Here is an 18842-nt window from a genome sequence, read left to right on the forward strand (position 1 = left end):
GGCTTCCCCCCCGGCTGAACGCAGGGTTGAGCTGCTGGCAGTGCCTCCCTCTCACGCTTACATCTCATTTCTGTGCAGTTGCTTTGCAGCGCGTCTCTGCAAGGAGATCGGGAGCTGCCGGCTCGATGCATCAGCCACAGGAGGATGATTATCGGTGATTGCGATGTCATTAGATGAGGAAGAGTACCCGCAGCCGCGCCGGCTGTGATGTTTGTGCTCTGGCCGCAGCCGGCAGTGCCTGACAGAGAGGGTTTGTGTTGATACGATGAAGTGGCCAAATCCCCCTTCGTGTGGAGCAGCAGCTCTGCTCCGGGGGTGCCCGGGTGTCACCGCCATGCCCACACACCCCCGGACATGCAGGGAGAGCAAGGAGGTGATTTAATAAAAGAAGGTGCTTTACTGCTGCTGTTGTTTTTATTTATGATCAGCAAAAGAAAGCGACTGATGGCGGAGTCTGGAGAAGAGCAAGGAGGTGAGCAGAGGTGCAGGAGACACGCTGGAGGAGGAGAGAGGGAAGGAATTCCTGCAGGGAGAGGAGACGAAGGCGACATTTCTACAGTCGTCTGCTACGGACATGTGCTACAAAATACATCAGCGTGTCATGTCCGTGGCGGGGCAGAGCAGAAGTAATGGGCTAAGTTGTAGCAAAGTGGATTTAGGTTAAATAAGAAGAAAAATCTCTTATGGGGGATGTTACTGCGGAGGTGCAGCATGGAAGCAGAGCTGGTGTGATGCTGCAGCCGCACTGCCAACCCAGCTTTCAGTTCCCAGACCTCTGCATTTCTTATGGCAGACGTGCACAAAGTCTGCAATGTTTGGCTTGAAATCGCCTGGGCTTGGAAACACGTCCCGTGGGGAAGCATGCGGCCATGGGGCAGGAGGAGCACAGCCTTAGATGGCAAACTGCTCCTCATCGCCAGGCCCTTTTCCTGTTAATCCCTGTGAAGTGCCTTATATAGTGCACTCGGAGGAATTTATAAATAAATGCTTTTTGTCACGATTCAGGAACGCACTCCCTCCGTGGCATTTGAAGCACTTTCTTCCATCGAGGCCATGCTCCTTCATGTGCAAAGAGCAGCGCTGAGCCTGCAGCGCCCGGTGGCGGCCATGGCCGGGGCTGTGCCGGGCAGGAGGGGGACCCCTCCGTCTCCTCTTGCTGCTGACCGCTTTGGGGAAGGAGGCAGGACATAACTGGGATGGGGTTACACTGGGATTACAGAAGCAGCCACCCACACTGGAGCCAGCTCTGTGGAGCCTGTCACCGTTTGGGTTCAGGGCCACCATTTTATACCTCGTCCCTTTGCAGCTGGGTCCCCAGGGCAGCTCCCTCCCGCCCTGGACTGAAGGTGCCCGCGGGTGTCCCCGGGACTGGCAGGGCAGGAGGGAGGCAAGCGCTGCTTCTGCACCCGCTTGCACTGGGAAAATACCGGGAGGTCCAGAGCATGGGAGTCCTTGTGGGAAAGCCTGCGGCTCCCGTTGTGCAGGACAGACAGGACGAGCATCGCTCAGCAGTTGCCCCTAGCCTTAAAACCTGCCGAGCCCCCGTCATCTGCCCCTGCCTCAGCTCAGGATTAATAGTATAGTAAAGCCAGACTTCGCGGATGTCACTCTTATCGCACACGAGGATTAAGCAGAAACTCATGGCAGCACGAACAGAGATCTGACTTACAACCGCTCAGATCCCTCCCCACTAATGAAGCTCCTTCATTAGTAGGGGATGGTGTAGCAATACAGGCCAGGCAACCTGGATCTGCCAAGGGCGGTGGCATCCCGACCTGCGGGCCCGGCTCACCTGCAGCAGCAGTGCTGCAAGGCTGGTTTGGTGTTTGCCGGATACCGGACCTCCTCCTCGGAGAAAAGCGGAGGCTTTCCTCTGCAGCTCAGTGCCAGGGAGGAAGGGAGCTGGTCGGGCTGGTCCCCGTGCCTGCACTGGGGCCGTAGCTGGGCTCTGTGCCCGCGGCACTGCCGCCTTGATGCAAACCACGGCTCTGTTCTGGTCCAACAAGGGGAGAGCCGAGCCTCTGCGCCTCACGGTCTGGGATGCTCATAAAAAAGATCCACAAGACTCAGAGATCCGTTGCCTCAACAGAGTCTCGGCAGAGCTATAAATAGCCCAGCCAAGTGTCGTGCAGCGAACCTGAGCAGAGCCGGCTGCCCTCATGGCCAGGCGTTCCCGGGAGCCTGGCACGGATGACCGGCTCTGCTGCTCTGCAGCACGGCCCGGGGGAGCCTGCCCGCTCCAGCCGGACAAGCCTGGACCGTGCTGCAGCCTATGGGGACGTGGGTCTGTACCATCCCCACTCCCAGGGCTCCCTGTGGGCTCCCCAGTCCTGGGCATCCTGCAGAACTCTGACCTCCCGCCTCTCCCAAGCAGGTCCTGCTCTGGCAGCTGCCCATCATCTGCCCGGGCATGGCCTTTCCCCCCTCCTCAGCCCCGAGATCAGCACCTCCAGCCCCCACCGGCCGTGTGGAGCCTCTGGAAACATCACCATAAAAAATATTTACTCCCGCTGCTGCTGAGATGGAAGCTCATAAAGGGCTGTAGCTAAGCCTGTTACTGCATTAGTACCGGCATCCAAAAGAGATGAAGGTAGGGTCCTGGCTGGGGGTGGCCTGTGGTGACCCAGAGCGTGTTGGTGGGTGCAGGGACAGGCACTGCCCACTCCCCCTTCTTGCAGAGGGAGCAAGAAAAGCCAACCTGCAGAAGAAAGCAAGGAGAACACCGCTCCAGGGGTGCAAAGAGACCATCAGTTATTTCCCAGAGCGGTGCAGAGGGATCTCGATGCTAATAAGGCTGAGGCCTGAGGCTGTAATTTGACAGCCGCAGCCCAGCTCTCTGCTCTGGCCACATATTTATTTATTGACGCTTTGCTTCTTGGCTGGAGCAGCTTTTGGTGCCGCCCCAGAATGTCCGCAGCTCCTGTGTGTGTGGTGCCGGGCAGACAGCAGGCAACCTGCAGTCATTGCCTGGCCTTGAGCTCAGAGGGAAGGCTGATGCCCTCAAGTTATCTGTCTGAAGGCTGGAGGTCAGGTCCCATGCCACCAGCGGTGGTCTTACAAACTTAGTGCCGTACAGCCCTGCAGCATTAGTCCTCACTTGCTTTTCTGCTGCTCTCTGGCTTCTGCTCATCTTAAGGCTGACGCTCAGGTCTGGACCCATTTGGGAACAGTAAATATTTTATTTGCTGTTGGGAGTTTTGACCAGTATCTCAGAGGTTGCAAAGGTTACATCAGGAAATATCCACTTCATTAGCAAAAAGGATCGGCCCATTCCTGGGCTGCCTGCTCGTGAGGCAAAAGCACAGCCGTGGAGTGAACTCCAGCCTGTCCCCCAAGTGCTGTTATCAGCCGTAGGCTTGTCTTCCTTGAGCAATCAAATTAGATAGATTTCAGTACCCAGAGTGGTCTCCCTGGTTCTCAAGGCCACGCGTGCAATTAAAACTGGTCTCGTTAAGAGCCAGCTCAGCACGGGCAGTGCTGTCTCCGTCTTGCCGCTGTTCATGCCAGGCAGCGCTGTGCGGGCACCACGGCGTGGGAACAGGGAGGGTGCAGGAACGGGGATGGCGCAGGAACGGGGACTTTTTTGTTTTACTGGGCTTTTCTTCAGGTGGCTTCTGCAAAGGGCTTCTTGGCACCTCTGCTCAAGTGAAATGGAGCAACCAAAACGGGAGCTGGCTGGCAGCCAGCCTGGCAGATGGGCCCGCGGGGGCAGCCGGGGGGCAGGTGTATGCCTGGAGCACATTTATCGAGGGCAGGAGCCCCGCATGGCAAAGCTAAGTGTCCGAAGCACCGGTGTCACAGCCATATGCCAGGATCCCTCGCTGCCGGCACCAGCGCAGGACCCCACGAGACCTCACAGGCGGGTGCACGGGCAGCCGACAGATTACAAGTGTGAGTCTCCTTTGCTGTTTCCCACCCTGAGGTCTGCACACAACGGGCAGCATGGGGTTTGACTGCCAGCCCCCCACCGCAGGGCTGCCGGTGGTGGGGCTTAGCGGGTTCCCTGCCAAGGCACCGCAGCACTGGTTCAGCCCTTCGACCTGCTCCGACGGCACTGGTACCTGCCAAGTTACCCATGCTGAGCTTTACCACAGTTTTACTCCAGGGAGAGCAGACTAAGCGCCATGCAACGCACAATGCAATTGCTCACGACTTGACAATCGATGCCCAGCTAGTTCCCAAGCAGCGATCCACCACCCCCCGCCAACTCCCCCCAGTTTATATACTGGGCATGACATCACATGGTATGGAATACCCCGTTGGCCAGTCTGGGTCAGCCGTCCTGGCTGTGTCCCTTCCCAACTTCTTGTGCATCTCCAGCCTTCTTGCTGTCTGGGCATGAGAAGCTGAAAAATCCTTGACTGAGTATAAACACTACTTAGCAACAACTGAAAACATCGGTGTGTTATCAACATTCTTCTCCTACTAAATCTGAAACATAACAGCTACTAGAAAGAAAATTAACTCTATCCCAGCCAAAACCAGGACAACCCGGCAGGACTCAGTGCGACACCCCTGGGGAAAAGCAGCGGGTCCTGCAGGACATGAGGCTGGTGGTTTAGTGAAAGATGCTCCCACCTTTGCTGGGCATTCCCCAAGCTTTGCTGCCAGTATAAAAGCAGAAAAACCCTAAGAAATGAGGGAGCCCTCTTGACATGTTCAGGAGGGGGAAATCTGTCTGGCTTTGTGGGGCAAGGAGATATGCTGAGTCCTGTGGGTGAAACTGAGCACCTGCCTGCAGTGGCCTGAAAACCTGGACATCTGGGGACAGTGGAGGAGGAGGAGGTTACATCGAGCTCCAGGAGACCTGGATCTGTTCCTAATGGGGCCACTAATGGCCTCAGGGACCTTTCACAGGTCACTCTCTCCTGCTCCTGCCTTAGTTTTCTCAGCTGTAAATATGAGAAGCTGCAGCAATGCCAGCCAGCTTGGGAGGGTCTCGCAAGGCTCAAGTGATCAATAGCCATCACGTGTTGAAGATGTCAGGTGGAAGACGCCGTCGAGGTGCAAAGCTACAACTAATCACCGCTGACAGAACTGGTTTTTACTCTTAGGTTGAGCCGTCTTTCCAAGAACACTTTGCACATGGCGGTCCCTCGCCTGCAAGCAACTCTGTGGACACGAAGTCTCAGGGGACCACCAGGAATCTGCTGGCGGGGAGCCACACGCGAGACCCCGTTTTCCGTGTACGCATCACTGCCGAAACGCAGCCGCTTTGGGTGGCCGCGGTGCTCCGTACCCAGCCACGTCGCAGCCAAATCCTGCCACAAAGTTGCCCTGGGATGTCTCAGGGTTGGGAATACGTAATCCCGATGCCACGGACCCTCTCCACCCCGCTGGAACGCTGCCCTGTGTTCAGCGCCCGGCTGCGCTACCACGCCACACAGCTGCCCCCCCAGAGGATCAGGCCCTCCCCAGGCAGTTACCCCCGAGGGGATCAGGTCTCCCCAAGACAGCGGGTCCCTCCCAGGGGTTCAGGGTGACCCCCGGGGGGATCGGGGTCCCCAAAGCAGAGGGGACCCCCCCAAAGGATCGGTGTCCCCCCCCCCCCCAGGCCCCGTCCCCTCACAGCACCGGGCGAACGCCCCCGCCCCCGCGGAGCCCCGCCCCGCCCCGCCCCGCGCCGCCCCGCGCCGCGCTCGCCCCGCGGCATTCTGGGATGAAACAGGATGTAGGCAGAACAGCGCGGGCGGACGGGCCGGGGCGGCGTGCCGCGCCGCGGCTCAGCCAATGGGGGCGCGGCGTGCCGTGCGGCGCAACCAATGGGGGAACGACGGGCCGCGCGCCGCAGCGGGCGGGGCGGTATTTGAGCGCGGCGCGGCGGCGAGGCGCAGAGCGCTCGGCGCGGCGCAGGGAACGGAGCGGAGCGGGAGCGGGCTGAGGCGAAGCGGTGTCCGGGCCTCCTCCTCCTCCTTTCACCTCCTCCTCGGTGCCGTGCCTCGCCCTCCCGGGGTGGCCCTGTCACTGTGAAGGTGAGCGACGCCCTCCGCCGGCGCGGCGGCGGCGGCGGCGGGGACCTCCGCGCCTCGCCTGGCACCGCTCCCTCCGTGGGTGAGGTGGCGGCTGGGCCGCCCCGGGAAGGGGAGGGGGGTCGCGGTCCTGGCCGGCCGGTGGACGGGCGGCTCCGGCCCGTGGTTAGCTCCCGGCGGCGCTCGGAGCTTGCCCCGCCCCGGTGGTCTGCCGCCGGTGCGTTGCCGGCCCCGCTCCGGGCAAGGTCACCGCTACCTCGGGCGCCCCCGGGACTCCCCCCCCACCCTCTCCGTGAAGGTCACGCAGGGCTGCGGCCTGCACATGCGCCCGGCTCCTGGGAGCCGCCCGGGAGCGTCTCCCCGGGCCCCCTTCTGCCGAGGTGGGGATGGGGCTGCGCAGCACCCCCTTCCCAGGGCCTTCTCACGCCGTGGTGGGTGCTGGGCTTGGGCCTTCTCCCCATCCTCGGGCTCCATACTGTCCTGGTGGGGAAGCGGTGGGTGCTGGGCTTGGGCCTCATCCCACTCTTAGGGCCCCATCCTGCCCGGGGAGGGAAAGAGTGGGTGTGGGGGCTTGTGTCTCATCCCTGTCCCAAAGCCACATCTTGTCCCGGTGAGGGAAGGAGTGGGTGCTGAGCTTGAGCATCGTTCCCCCTCCCAAAGCACTGTCCTGTCCTGCTGGGGGAGTGGCTGGGTGCTGGGCTCGGGCCTCGTACTCTTTTCATGACCTCATCCTAACCTGGCGAGGGAAGGGTTGGGTGCTGGCTTGGGCCTAATCCCCCTCCCAAGGCCTCATCCTGCCCTGGAGTGGCTGCTAGGGCTGTGGTCTTTGTCTTCCTCCCGCAAGACCCCATCCTGCCTTGGGCTGGGGAAGGGGTGGCTGCTGGAGCTGTACTATTATCCCTTCCTAGGCCCATCCTGCCCTGAGCTGGGTGCTGGGGCTTTGTGGTTTTCTTCAAGAGAGGGCCAGACTTGGGTGGCCAAGACCCTGAGGGCCTGCTGTGATCTTGTGATTTAGGAATAAGATGTGTACTGTGGTGCCACTGGGCTGCCTTGCTGGGAGGATGCCTCTGTAACCCCATGGGGGAATGAGCTGAGACTGGGGCCCTGCTCTGTGGTGTTCAGGTGGGTGGATGGGGTGACACTTGGAGCTGCTCCCTGCCCCATGGTGGGTGCAGGGGACCCTGTCCCCAGCAGCACAGCCAGCTGCCAGCCCCTGTCATGGTTGGCCTGTGAAGGATGCTGTGCCCTGGAGCGGTGCGGTGCTGGGGAGGGCAGGCTGGCCAGCGCTTGCAGCTCTACTGAAAGATAATAGTTTTTTTCTATGGCGCTGTTGGCCCTCGGCAGCATGGGCCTGCACTGAGATGCTCCTTGCCTAAACAATGAGGAAGGAAGATGCTTTTTGCAGGTCACTCTGTGGCTGGTTATGTAATGGCAAATGCCCTCTGAACTCAGCGTGCAGTGGAGGTGTGCAAAGGCCTGATGTGTGCGAGAGCTTGCTTGCCCTCTTTCCATAAAGAGGCTTTCCTGGAGGAATGACCCACAAGTGAATTTCTGCTACTTCCCTTTTCCTGTGGGCTGGACCCCCAGAAGACTTGCCCAAGGGATTGCCAGATTCCTGGATAGTGAATCCAAATCTACAGGCGGTTGGTTGGGCTGTTCTGAGCCATGTCTTGTCCTGCCAGGGCTTCTGGGCCACAGGCTAACACCCACTGGCTTAAACCACAGCACAGAGGGGAACAAACTGCCTGGAAGTGGCTTTTCCAGAGCTGTGGTGGGGGCGCGTGCTCTCTGTTGGCGTTTGAGCTCAGTTCCTGTCATTCCTCCTGATGCTATTAGTGCATGTTAATAGCAGTGCTCTATTAAACATTGTATCTAAAACGTATAAATTAAGGTTGCGATAGAAGTCTTCAACTGCAGGCAGAGTGAAGAATTGAAGTATTGTAATCATAGGGCTGCAATTATGTAACTGGATTCTCTTTCTCTCTGGGTAGCAGGCTCCTTTAATTGCTGTAACAAAGCTACTCCTTCAGTTTTCTGGGCCTGTTCCAGGAAGTGCTCATTGCAGCAGATTTTCTTCACTCCCCAGTAGAGCTAAAAATGTGTAGTTTCACTATTTCAAAACATGCTTGGTAGTATCACTCAAGACTTACAGCACTGTAAAATGATTTAGGAAACTTAATGGTGCTCTGCAGGCTTAATTGGAGGCACTCCTTGCCATTAAGAAGCTTATTTCCACAAAGTTTTAATATGCTCTGGTAAGAGCTGCTGCTGAGGTGAGCAGCTGTGGTCCTTCTCAGTGCAGACCTTTGCTTGACCGGTCCCCCAGATAACATGTGCCTCCTGACCAGGCCTCATGTGTGGCTTGGGAGTGAGGGGTCTGGTTCCTGGAGGGGTGTTGGAGTGTGCCAGCCAGCAGGAGGACTGTGTGGGGCTCCTTCCCCAGGGCATGTGTCACAGCCTTTGCTTGAAGAAAGGCTGCAGGGCTGGGACTGCCAAATCCATGTTTTCTAGGATAATATGAACTGCACTGGAAAATTCCCAGTGCTGAATGCCTCCCTGGAAAAGCCATGGCAGATCTATGAATAAATGGCTTCAGTGACTAGTACGAAGCACCTGAACTAACTTAGAGTGAAGGGGGCTACACACTCAGCTCCAGTATACTACTTTCTAGTTTCTTAAAGGTCATGGGCAGCACTAGCATGCTGGTTTCTAGCATCTGTGTTGTGGTTCACAGGGAGGGGGGTGGGGGGGTGGGAAAGAGGCTGCTTTGTCAGGCCCTAGCTGTGCTAGCTCTGTGGTGGGGCTTGCTTCCCCCCTGCCCTTGTTTCTAGGCTGCAGCATGGTGTTAACCTGTTTCTGGCTTGTCAGACCGGCTTTGTCCCGTGGGAACAGCTGAAGTCTCGGTTTCAGTGGCAGAGCAGTGGTGAGGTGAGGGAATGATGATAGGCTGAACGTGGAACAACACTCCTTCCAGGCTAAACTAGTAGCAGTAACTGTAACTCCTGGCGCGGGGTAGAATAAAAGCACTGCTGCTGTTAACATGCTTCTTGAGCCTCCCAGCTGGAGACACAGGCAGTTTGGGATCTGTTGCTTGCAAGGCTCTGAACAGATGGTGCTCCAAACCACTGGTGCACCTGGAAGGCAAACTTGGCTGTAGCCTATTAATGTATAGGAGGGCTGTGGCTCTCTGCAGATCCTGTCTCCTCCCACACAGTAAGCTTTTTCTGCATGTGTTTAATGCAGGTGGTGATGTTGGACTATCTCTGATCTAACCTCTGTATAGTGCCAGTGCTCCAGCTATAAGGGGCATCTTAGCCTGGGACTACTGTAGGCTACACTGATAAACTCACCCTGGCCATAACAGGGTGTTTGTAGTATCGGCTTGTGACGCAGCCTGCCATAGAAGGGACAACCTCTGATGCACAGGAACCTTCTCCTTTCTTGGGAAGGGATTAAAGGAATCTATGTTCTGCCTTAGGTTCACGATGTCTGACAGAAAGGCTGTGATCAAGAATGCGGACATGTCTGAGGACATGCAGCAGGATGCTGTAGACTGTGCTACACAGGCAATGGAGAAGTACAACATAGAAAAGGACATTGCAGCATATATAAAGAAGGTAACTATGGGATGAGGGGGCTGCTCTGGCTGAGACTTCCTGAAGCTCTAAAGTACGTATGCCTGTTGTGAGCCTGAGTGTCTGAGACTTCATACTTGCATGTTTGGAGGGAGAAGATGCTTTCTTCTTGGCTTCTTTACTGCTATTCCCAAGAGGATGGAGTGACTTCTCCAAGGTCAGAGGAGGGCCAAGGCAGAGCAGGGCCTAGTCTGTTGCTCTGGCAAGCTCTGAGCAAACAGTGCGAGTGCTGTCCCTCTGGATTTGCCAGCCTAGAAAAAGCTGGCTGCAGTCTCTGTTTAGGACTTGCTCAGCAGATGCTGCTGCTTGACTTGCACTACCAGTGCAGGGTGGGATTACTCTGTTTCACTCAAAGTGGGCAGCTGTGCATGTGCAGTTCTGTCTGCCATGTTCCTGGCTCTGGGGTGGGTGGTGTGGAGGAGGATGGGGCCTTGTGCTGGCTGGCAAGGTTGTAAAAGGTGCTGTGTGTTGTGCTGTGAAAGCTGCCCTGGCTTGTGAAGAGATGTCTCCCCATTTGCAGGAGCCCATTAACTTAAGTCTCATGCTTTATGGCATCTGGGGAGCTGTCAGTTCCCTCTGTAGCCACCTCTCTGAACGGTCAGGCAAAATGCTTTTGAAGGAGGAAAGTGTGACTTCATAGGCAATGCAGTCCTGGCACCTGGGCTAGCTTTTGGGCCTTGCTTGTAATCTAAGCTTGAATGTAAAGGATTCAAAGGTGTCTCCTAACTTCTCAGATCACTTTGAGGCAAGACTTATCTCAAAGTGCTTGGGGCAATGCAGCCTGTAAAGTGAGTGCAACAGAAGGCATCCAAAAAGAAGTTGGCCTTTATTTCCTGAGAGTGTGTTGGGAGGAGGGAAGCGATTTGATGCACCTTCATGCCCTGGCAAGAAAGCCTTTTCTGTACTTCAAAGGTTACCTGCAAAGAGCTCAAGCTGTCTTGCTGCTGAGGACTAACACTTGCTTTAATCTTCAATGTTGAGTCTGTTCTTCTGGCTCTGTCTGGGGAGGGAAGGGTGTTCTTGGGAGTTGTGTATTAATTAGAGGGAGGACAATGGTCTTTAACCCTATCTTAGCTGCTAAGTAGCAGAAGACTGACTATTAAGCCAGCATTCAGCTTGCTCACCTCTGACCTCCTAGGTCTCCATGTGCTGTCTGGCCTGTGAATTTGCCTGCTCATTTTCAATGCAGATTTTCTCCCCTTTATGAGAAGAAGAGTCCCAAAGAGCAGAAGCCAGACTTCTTCCTTTTTTTAGGTGACCTTTAAGCTCAAATGCCTTGCTGGAGCAGACATGCCAAAAATCTTTTTTTTATTTTTTGTGAGTGGGTTTGGAATGGGAGAGGAGAAATATTCCCCTGAGCTAGCCTACACGCAGGGCTTGAATAGCACTGTACCAAGGAGAGCTCTTGTATCTGCTCTTTCTGCCCAGGGCTGATGGGTGCTCCAAGTCTCAGGAGATGATCTGCTTGTGTTGGATCCTTCAAGCAATCCAACGCAGAGGTCTGGTTGTGTTGGTCACTATCTTGCTTAATATAATAGTGTCTTGCATTGGGGAATCTAAAGATGCTGCAGGTGGGAGGAGAGGCAATAGTGTGTGAACAGAACCAGCTAAGAATTTGTGCTTAGAACTATTTTCATGTGGGCTTTCTTGGCCTTAATGCCTCTCTTCTCTTTCTTCAGGAATTTGACAAGAAATACAACCCAACTTGGCACTGCATTGTTGGCAGAAACTTTGGCAGCTATGTAACACATGAGACAAAGCACTTCATCTATTTTTACTTGGGTCAGGTTGCAATTCTTCTCTTCAAGTCTGGATAGGAAGTAGGAGCAAGTGAAATTTGGACTGTAATGCACTGATGGCTGAAGCCACGACTCCCTTTAACATGGCTATGCCGCTGCATGGACTGTATACTATATTTAATGTGTATATGTTGCAGTAAAAATCTACTTCTGTTTAGTTGCCTGGGAAGAAGGCGGCATTTTTTTGTTACTGCTTTTTTTGGTTGTATTGCACTAGGAAACCTGTAAATGCTTAAACAATGGCCTTTACATGGGAAGAAATAAAACTATTCCACAACAGCTCCCTCAGTGGTAACTCCTTCTTTGAGGCTGGGAAAACTTCTTTGGGCAGGCCAAAAGACCCTGACTTCCTTACTGAGTTTTATTAGACTGTTAATCTTGTAACAAGGAGCAAAGCCAGTGTGAGCCTCTGTACCCACCCTGCAGACTGTAGAGAGCTGGCTCTCCCAGTAACCTCAGTGCAGGTACTTAGACCTTCCCTGAAAGCTGGTGGGGTGGCTCTTGATTATGTGGCTTTCACACACAAGTTGAACTCCACCTCGGACTGTGATAAACAGACTTGCAGCTGGCACCCTTGGTGTTCTCTTTCAGTGCCCATCACTGTATTTTTGGCTCTGCTGAAACATTGACCTAGACTTGTAAGCAACTCAGCCTGGTCTAGAAGACTTCAACAAACATCCCCCTGAGCTGCTGCTTGCTGCAGAAAGCAGCATTCTGTGGCTGAAGTCTTTAGACCTTGATACTGAGATCTAAAGCCACGTGGTCCGTCCCCGAAATGGAGTAAGATATCAAATTGGTGACTACTGACAACAGCTCTATTTGGCATGTTCTTAGCCAGTTGTCTCAACACTGCCTTAACTTGATGCTCTCCTTAAAGCAAGCTAGTCATGTGGAAGACTTGTAAGTGGCCACTGTCTCCTTTTTTATTTTCTGTAGCTGATAAGCTATTTCTGGAGGACTGTCCTCCATGTTCTGATATCTGCTTTTGTTCTTAAAGCACAGTACCAAGAAGTTAAATTTACATGTGATGTTTGTGTGAAGGAAACTCATGTGACATCTGCTTCAAAGGCAGACAAATGTCTTGGTCTCCAATAGGTTCAGCAGTGATGTTGTCTTAGTATGTACTGACTCTTGGATTACACTGCAGGAAGTTCTTTTTATCTGGGTGTGGAGAAATGCTGTGTGATGGCAAGTAAATATCTGGTGCTTGTCATAAGGTCTATTTATTGGTTTGCTAACTAATGCATAGACAATATCACTGGGATGACGAGTCTGAGATGAATTTGGTGTTGGTAATAAGTCACTGCTGGGGGAGAAAGGGCAGAGTGAAGGGAGCTCTTCATTGTGAAATGACTTGATGACCCAGGTTGACTACTTCCTGAAGTAAAAGTCCTTCTTGTCTCTGTGCAAAATCCAAAGTATGCCTAATTTTGTAATATTGATAGAACAATGTTGTAACTAGAAAGAATGTAGCTGTCATAATTTCATGTCAATGGAAATGTCTGCACTGGGGTAATGTGCCTTGGACTGTCTGGGGCACTGTTGTGGTCTTGTCTATTCAGAACTCCACTCTGGATCTGAAAGGAGAATGTTTTGGGTTTGTTTTGTTTTGGTTTTTTTTTTTTCCAAGCATGAGTCTAATGTGAACCTGTTCACGGTCTCTTGTGGAGCAAGATCTGTTCCCTTCATAACTGCAATGGCTCAAATACCATTTATTTTTTTTCAAACATTAAAGGTGAATTGACACATTTAAACAGCCTCTAGTTTCTTCTTCATTGCCAGCTGTTCCCAGCAAAAACTGTTCTTGTCCAGAGAGGTGAGCTGTGAGTTTTCTACCCTGGAAGATGCTGATGACCTGAAGGAGGGCAGGTCTGCAGAGGGAGAAACTTGACCTGAAGAGCATATGTAGCCCATCTGTGCTGGTGCTGACCTCCAGCCTGGCTCAAATGCTGTGCCAGAAGGAGGGATCGAGGGGAGTGTGTCCTGCTGCAGCCCTGATGGAATGCTTCTGTGCCAAGTAACCTAGATTTGGAGGCACTGGGGCTAACCTCTTAATGACTTCAGACAAACTGGGGGTGGTCTAGCAGCTGGGGTCCTGGCTCCTGTACACACTCAAAGGTGTCTCCCTGCTCTGCAGGAAAGTAGGTTTCCCATTCAGGCTTCCTCCCTGTGCTTGGTAAAAAGGCGAGATCTGAAACCCTTGCCAGTTGCCTGAAGCTGATGTGTGTTTAATGCCTCTTGCACTGCAGGGGCTCTGGGCTTGCTCTTAGCCCACCCCCCTCAGCTTGCTATCTTGCTCCTGATGCAACCTAAATTTGGGGTTGTGGCCTCCCTGTTATTTTGGAAAAGCTGTGGGCACTTACCAACTACAGTAGTGTAACAGCTACGCTGTGGAACAGTAACACCAGCATGAGAAACAAGGGGAAGTTGAGTTGCAGACAAACATGACTCATGCTAAGCAGCTATAAAATGAGCTGAACCCAAAACTCCCAAGTAAGCAGCAGTATGGCTGTTACACACAGGCAGTCTGCTGTAACCTACACCTGGCAGTACTGAAAAGCGGAGGTGGTTTCTACTTCGGGAGGAGCTGGGAGTGATGGTCCTCCCTCAGTTGTCCTAGACAGCCTTTTAGCTAGAAGTGTAGTTGCAGGGCTTCAGCTCCAGCTGTGCTGGGGCTCTGCACTCCTGGCCTGGCTAGGTCTGGGTTAATGCTGCAGCTCCAAGAAAGCATTTGCAGCCTTGTGGGGCTGGGGTAGTTGAGCCCCCTTGGTGCACAGGGCTCTTACTCAAAGCAAGTGGCAGAGAAACTGGCTCCTGAATGCCAGCTGCAGTGGAGGAGGCTGCTAATCCAAACCTGAGGTGAAAAGCTTTTCCAGCCTGAGTTCTGTCTGTGGGAAAGCACCCCTTCCAGCCATGTATCCAGTGGCTGTGGAGCTGGTATAAATTGGTCCCTGGCAGGATGTGGAGGCCCTGCCAGGGCTGGAGGGATGGTGTGCCGTGGAGCTGACGCAGGCAGGTAGAAAGTGTGTTTTGGTGCTTCCTTGGATGTGTCACTGCAGCGGGAGTCCTGCTTCAGGCCAAGGAAAAGAAGCTCTAACTCACACCTTTAGCAATTAGGCAGTGAAACTGAGCCCTGCTTACCTCCCCGTAATCCCTGCAATGGACACCGGTACTGTGCGTCCTCAGCCTTCCCCCTAAACCATCTTTTGCAGAGCACTGGGGCTCTGGAAGATACAAACTGCCTAAAGTTAAGCAGTGCCTCCCTCTACATGGCTGAGAGCAGGGTGAGGTTTTAACATGGAGCTTTCTGTCCCTGCTGCTTTCCCCTCTTGCTCCTGAGCAGCTGACATGGCTTTTGGCTTTGACTTTTTCCATTGCTGGGCTCCACTTTGTCTCCAGTTTCCACCAGGTGCAGGTGTCCTGCATGATGCCTCGGAGCGTTAACTGTCTCTGTGCTGGAGAGGCCAACCGTGTCCCTAGGATGGCTGCTCAGTTTCAACGGGGGCAGTAAGTTATTTGGAAACATCTGGATCTGGGGCACTGAGTGGAAGGTATGTATCTGGGGGAAACATCTGGAGAAAGAAACTGCTTCCAGATGTGTTTGGGCAACAACGCTATTTAAATGTAAACTCAATATAAGTTACTGTCCTGCCTTACAAGCATTCAGAAAACATCTGATTGCAGGGGAGTCCAAGGCGCTGGCTGCTGCTTGTGGGTGGAGGTCTGGGTGCAGGACAGTGTCTGCAGATGTGCATCTGCATTCGCTGCAGGTAACGGTGCGGTTTGTGGTTGGGGAGAGTGTCACATTATTTTCTCTTGTACAAGCCAAGTTATTCAATTCCTCATGTTGAATATTTCTTCCAGATGTGGCCTTATAAAAGCAAAGCTTTGCGGCACTGAAGAGCAGACAGGCTGGTTTTTGGTAGCTGTGCTCTATGTGTGTAACTACTAGACATTATATAGGATTCATTCTTCTACAGAGGGAGCATGGCGTAAAGCCGCAGGAGAAGGTTTGTGACTCCGTTAGCAGGGAGAGCTAGCCTTGCTCCCTGCCTGCCTGGCACAATGTTCTTCCCCCTTCTGTGACCACCTGGGACTCCGGGAAGGGACAAAGTGACGGTGACGTCCTCCCCACCCTGGGCATCCTGCACAGAGACCGGGCATTGCACCCTGCTCCGGTGGGAACACCCAAGCTGCAGGTCAGCGCTCTCCTTCCCTCCCATCCAGCAAAGCCAGCCTGCGGCACTGCCGTTGCAGTGTTTATCTTCCCCAAGCACGCGGAAGCAGAGCCTGTCACCGGTAAACCCGGTACCCAACAGACGTGTTCCTTCTCGTAGTGCTTTTGTGGGAGATTGGAGATGAAGAGAGAAAACATGGAAATCATTTTTATCTCGCTTTCAGTCTCTGATGGGTAAATCCTTAGGAGGCCAGTGCCACGCACGCGGTGAAGGAAGCAGGACTGTGCCATCCCTGCCCACCCGAGGTTTCCCTGCTTTGTTCTATTTATTGAGCAACGATTCTAACACCCTTTCCCAGACTGTGACTCATAGCAGCACTGTCTGTGCACAAGCCATGCGTCTCGGAGCGCTTTATAGAGGAGCTGCAGGAGCCTTGCAGAAGCCAACTGTGTTTATTAAAAGATGATCAGATGTTTCCTCCCTTAAGGCAGTGTCTAGCTGAGGCTGAGTAATAACTCATTACCAACGAGGCAAATAACTGCTTATCATCAGGTCAGCGCCTTCACCAGCCCTTCTGTTAGCGACGGCAGGCGCCGTGCTTCTCCTGCCCCAAGCACCGGTGGTCTCGGCACCCAGCACAGGGGGGTGAGAAGGGAGCTGCCCTGCAGGACCCCGCTCCAGTCCCTGTCCCTTCTCCTGCTGGCAGCCTGAGCAGGGGCAGCCCCAGGCTCTGCTCCGCTGCTCAGCAGGGTTTGGCCCTGGGTTAAGCTCGAGGAACAGTTTTATCCAGCCCTGGAGTAGCTTGTTTCCTCCTGCCTGTGGAAGCAGGCTGCTGTAGCGGCCTCGCAGTCCATGTCTTTCTGTCCTGGTGCTGGGGACTCAGAGTAAATGCACCAGAGCTTGCTGTGGCCTGGTGGAAAAATCAATGGTGGGCCAGCAGAGGTGCCCTGGGAGCGCTGCCGGGGCCGTGGGTGAGGTGGGATGTCATGCTCCTCCAACGTCCCCATGTGCCCCTTGCTGCCCGGCGAGGCGGCGCTTGCTCCCGGGCCTCTCTCGAGGGCTGGGCTGGAGGGAAGGCAGCGGAGAGCGGGGCCAACTCTCGTCCCCTTGCAGGACGTGGGGCTGGGACCCTCGCAGTCTTGGTCAGAGCCTTTCCTCAGACGCCATCCTCTGGCGCGGCCGCCGTGGTCCTTCCCTGCCAGATGCCATGGCATCTCTCCACATCCTTTGTTCCCTCCCTTGCTTGCACGTCTCCGTTGATTTATGGCCGTTGCGGGGCAGCCCGACTGCAGCTCAGCTGCTTGCCCAGACCCCGGTTGGGCTGCGTGCCCTTGCCTCCAGCCTGCCAGGCAGAGAGGCTTTTGGGGAGAGATCCAGCCCCCCCATGCAGTAGGGCCCCCCTGCATTTAAACATGTGCACGGCCTTTTCTTTCACCTCCTTCCAGCCTGCGTGTGAATGAAGTGCTTTCAGGGGGAGGAGATTGCTGGGAGCCCCGCTCTCCCCATGCATTGGTTGCAGCCCATAAAAGCATCCGAGGAATTTGCCACAGCGGTCCCAGCGCGGGGTGAGCGCAGTGAAAGCCGCCCTTTGTTCCTGCAGCCCTGGCCACCGAGTCCCACGCAGGGACGGGGCTGGAATCTGCAGAGCTGGACATGTGCTCCCGCCGGCACGTCGCCCTTAGCGGCCCTGCGCGGGTGCCACGCTGCACCGTGGCCATCGGGAAAGGGTTTTCCCATGTCTTACCCCGGCCAGGGTAAGCAGCCTGGGGTTGAGCGGCATTAGGTGCTGCCGGGGCACGATGAAAGGATTTTTCCCTGGGTTTACCAGCAAGGTTGAGCGCCTGGCGGTACACGCGGCGTGACCCCAGCTTTAGCCCCGTGCTGCTTAAGCTGAGTCAGAGGAACGGAAATCCCTTCTTACACAGATATTTTTCCACTAAGTGTTCGATTACAGGTTTGGGGTTTAATCTCGCCCCCATCTCACGCAGTTCCCCGGCTGGCCGTGCCGCTCGCCTGCTGCCTGCCGGGGCCGCTCCAGCAGGAAAGGACGGAGGGCTGACACCGAGCCAGGACGTGCCTCCGCTGCAGCCTGCACACAGGCGGCTGGCACCCAGCCCAGAACATGGCTCTGGAAAAAAATAAATGCCTTTTTTGTTTTTGAGGAAAGCCCAGAATGCTTCGACAAGGACAAAACCTCTTCCTAAATCCAGTTTTAAAAGTCCTGTTTTCTCTAAGGGTTCAAAATAACCTGGCCAAAAGTGTCTGCTCCTCAGTGGCCCGTGGGTCAGTTTGGACGGGGTAAACCTGGACCCACGTTGCAAAGGCTCCTTCTGAAACCATGGCTTGCAGGGGGACTGAGGGACAGCACCCATGCGGCCCCCTTCCAGCAGGGTCCCCACCCATGGGTGCTGGCGGTCCTGCTGGCAGGGGGTCCCTGGACCTTTTCTGTGTTGTAATTAGCAGAAGAAAACTATTGGGTGACTCAGCAAGCATCGGGTGCCAGGCCAAGGCTTTGTCACTGTCCTGCAGCAAGACTGACACGTGCAATTCAGGCAGAGCCCGGGCTGGCTACAGATACCGCGTTACTTAAATATTTTATAGAAAATCATTAAGCAATTAAATCTGGCGGATCTCACATCATAGAAAAAGCAGGTTGAAGTCTGTGCAGTAAACAGGGCACTGCTTCCCGGTCGTTTGGGATGTCTTCTTGGAGTCTTAACTCCAATCCTTGCTTCAGAATAACTATAATTATCTCTTAATTGCCATTATTGTTTAACATTTTAGCATTTGCAAGTGCAAACTGTTACAGTTTTCCATGCAGATACAATCAGTAGCCAGGGTTCACAATGAAAGCAATTAAAATCCTGTGATTATTACAAGCCTGCATGTCTATACAACAGCTTCAATCTGCATAACTTGCCAAGATGTAGGCTAGAAACTCAGACAAATTTAGCATTTATTTAGTAACCCAGCAAAGCTACTACCTCTTGCTGCCTCCAATGATTTGCATCTACGGCACTTTTTGGAAGGACGCCAGTGTTGAGGGGAGGGGAAAGAAAGCATTTTCTAGAATACATCCCTGGAGAATATACAGCAAAGATAAAATTATGCACATGAATTATGCATATGAATTATGATTTCACTCCTATTTTTGTTGGGATTAGCTCATGTTTGGTGTGCATCCCTGGCAGGTTGCTGGCAGTTCGGCAGCTAGAAGAGCACTCTTTCCAACTCCCAGCAGGTCACTGCAGTTTCGGGTCC

At 54.2% G+C, this 18842-nt stretch overlaps 1 protein-coding gene across 2 annotated transcripts; it reads left to right on the top strand.

The window, feature by feature from the left end:
• Positions 1 to 5811: 5811 nt before the first annotated feature.
• On the top strand, positions 5812 to 13157 carry DYNLL2 (dynein light chain LC8-type 2). Of its 2 annotated transcripts, XM_052803657.1 has the most exons (3): positions 5812 to 5972; positions 9448 to 9586; positions 11284 to 13157. In XM_052803657.1, the coding sequence occupies exons 2-3, from the start codon at positions 9455 to 9457 to the stop codon at positions 11419 to 11421; spliced, it is 270 nt and encodes an 89-aa protein (XP_052659617.1). In that variant the 5' UTR covers positions 5812 to 5972; positions 9448 to 9454; the 3' UTR covers positions 11422 to 13157. The 2 variants fall into 2 exon arrangements, with proteins under 2 accessions (XP_052659617.1, XP_052659616.1); XM_052803656.1 differs by lacking the exon at positions 5812 to 5972 and having other exon boundaries at positions 9429 to 9586.
• The last annotated feature ends 5685 nt before the right edge of the window (positions 13158 to 18842 follow it).

The sequence above is a fragment of the Harpia harpyja genome, chromosome 12, assembly GCF_026419915.1.
Source record: "Harpia harpyja isolate bHarHar1 chromosome 12, bHarHar1 primary haplotype, whole genome shotgun sequence".
Lineage (NCBI taxonomy): Eukaryota > Metazoa > Chordata > Aves > Accipitriformes > Accipitridae > Harpia > Harpia harpyja.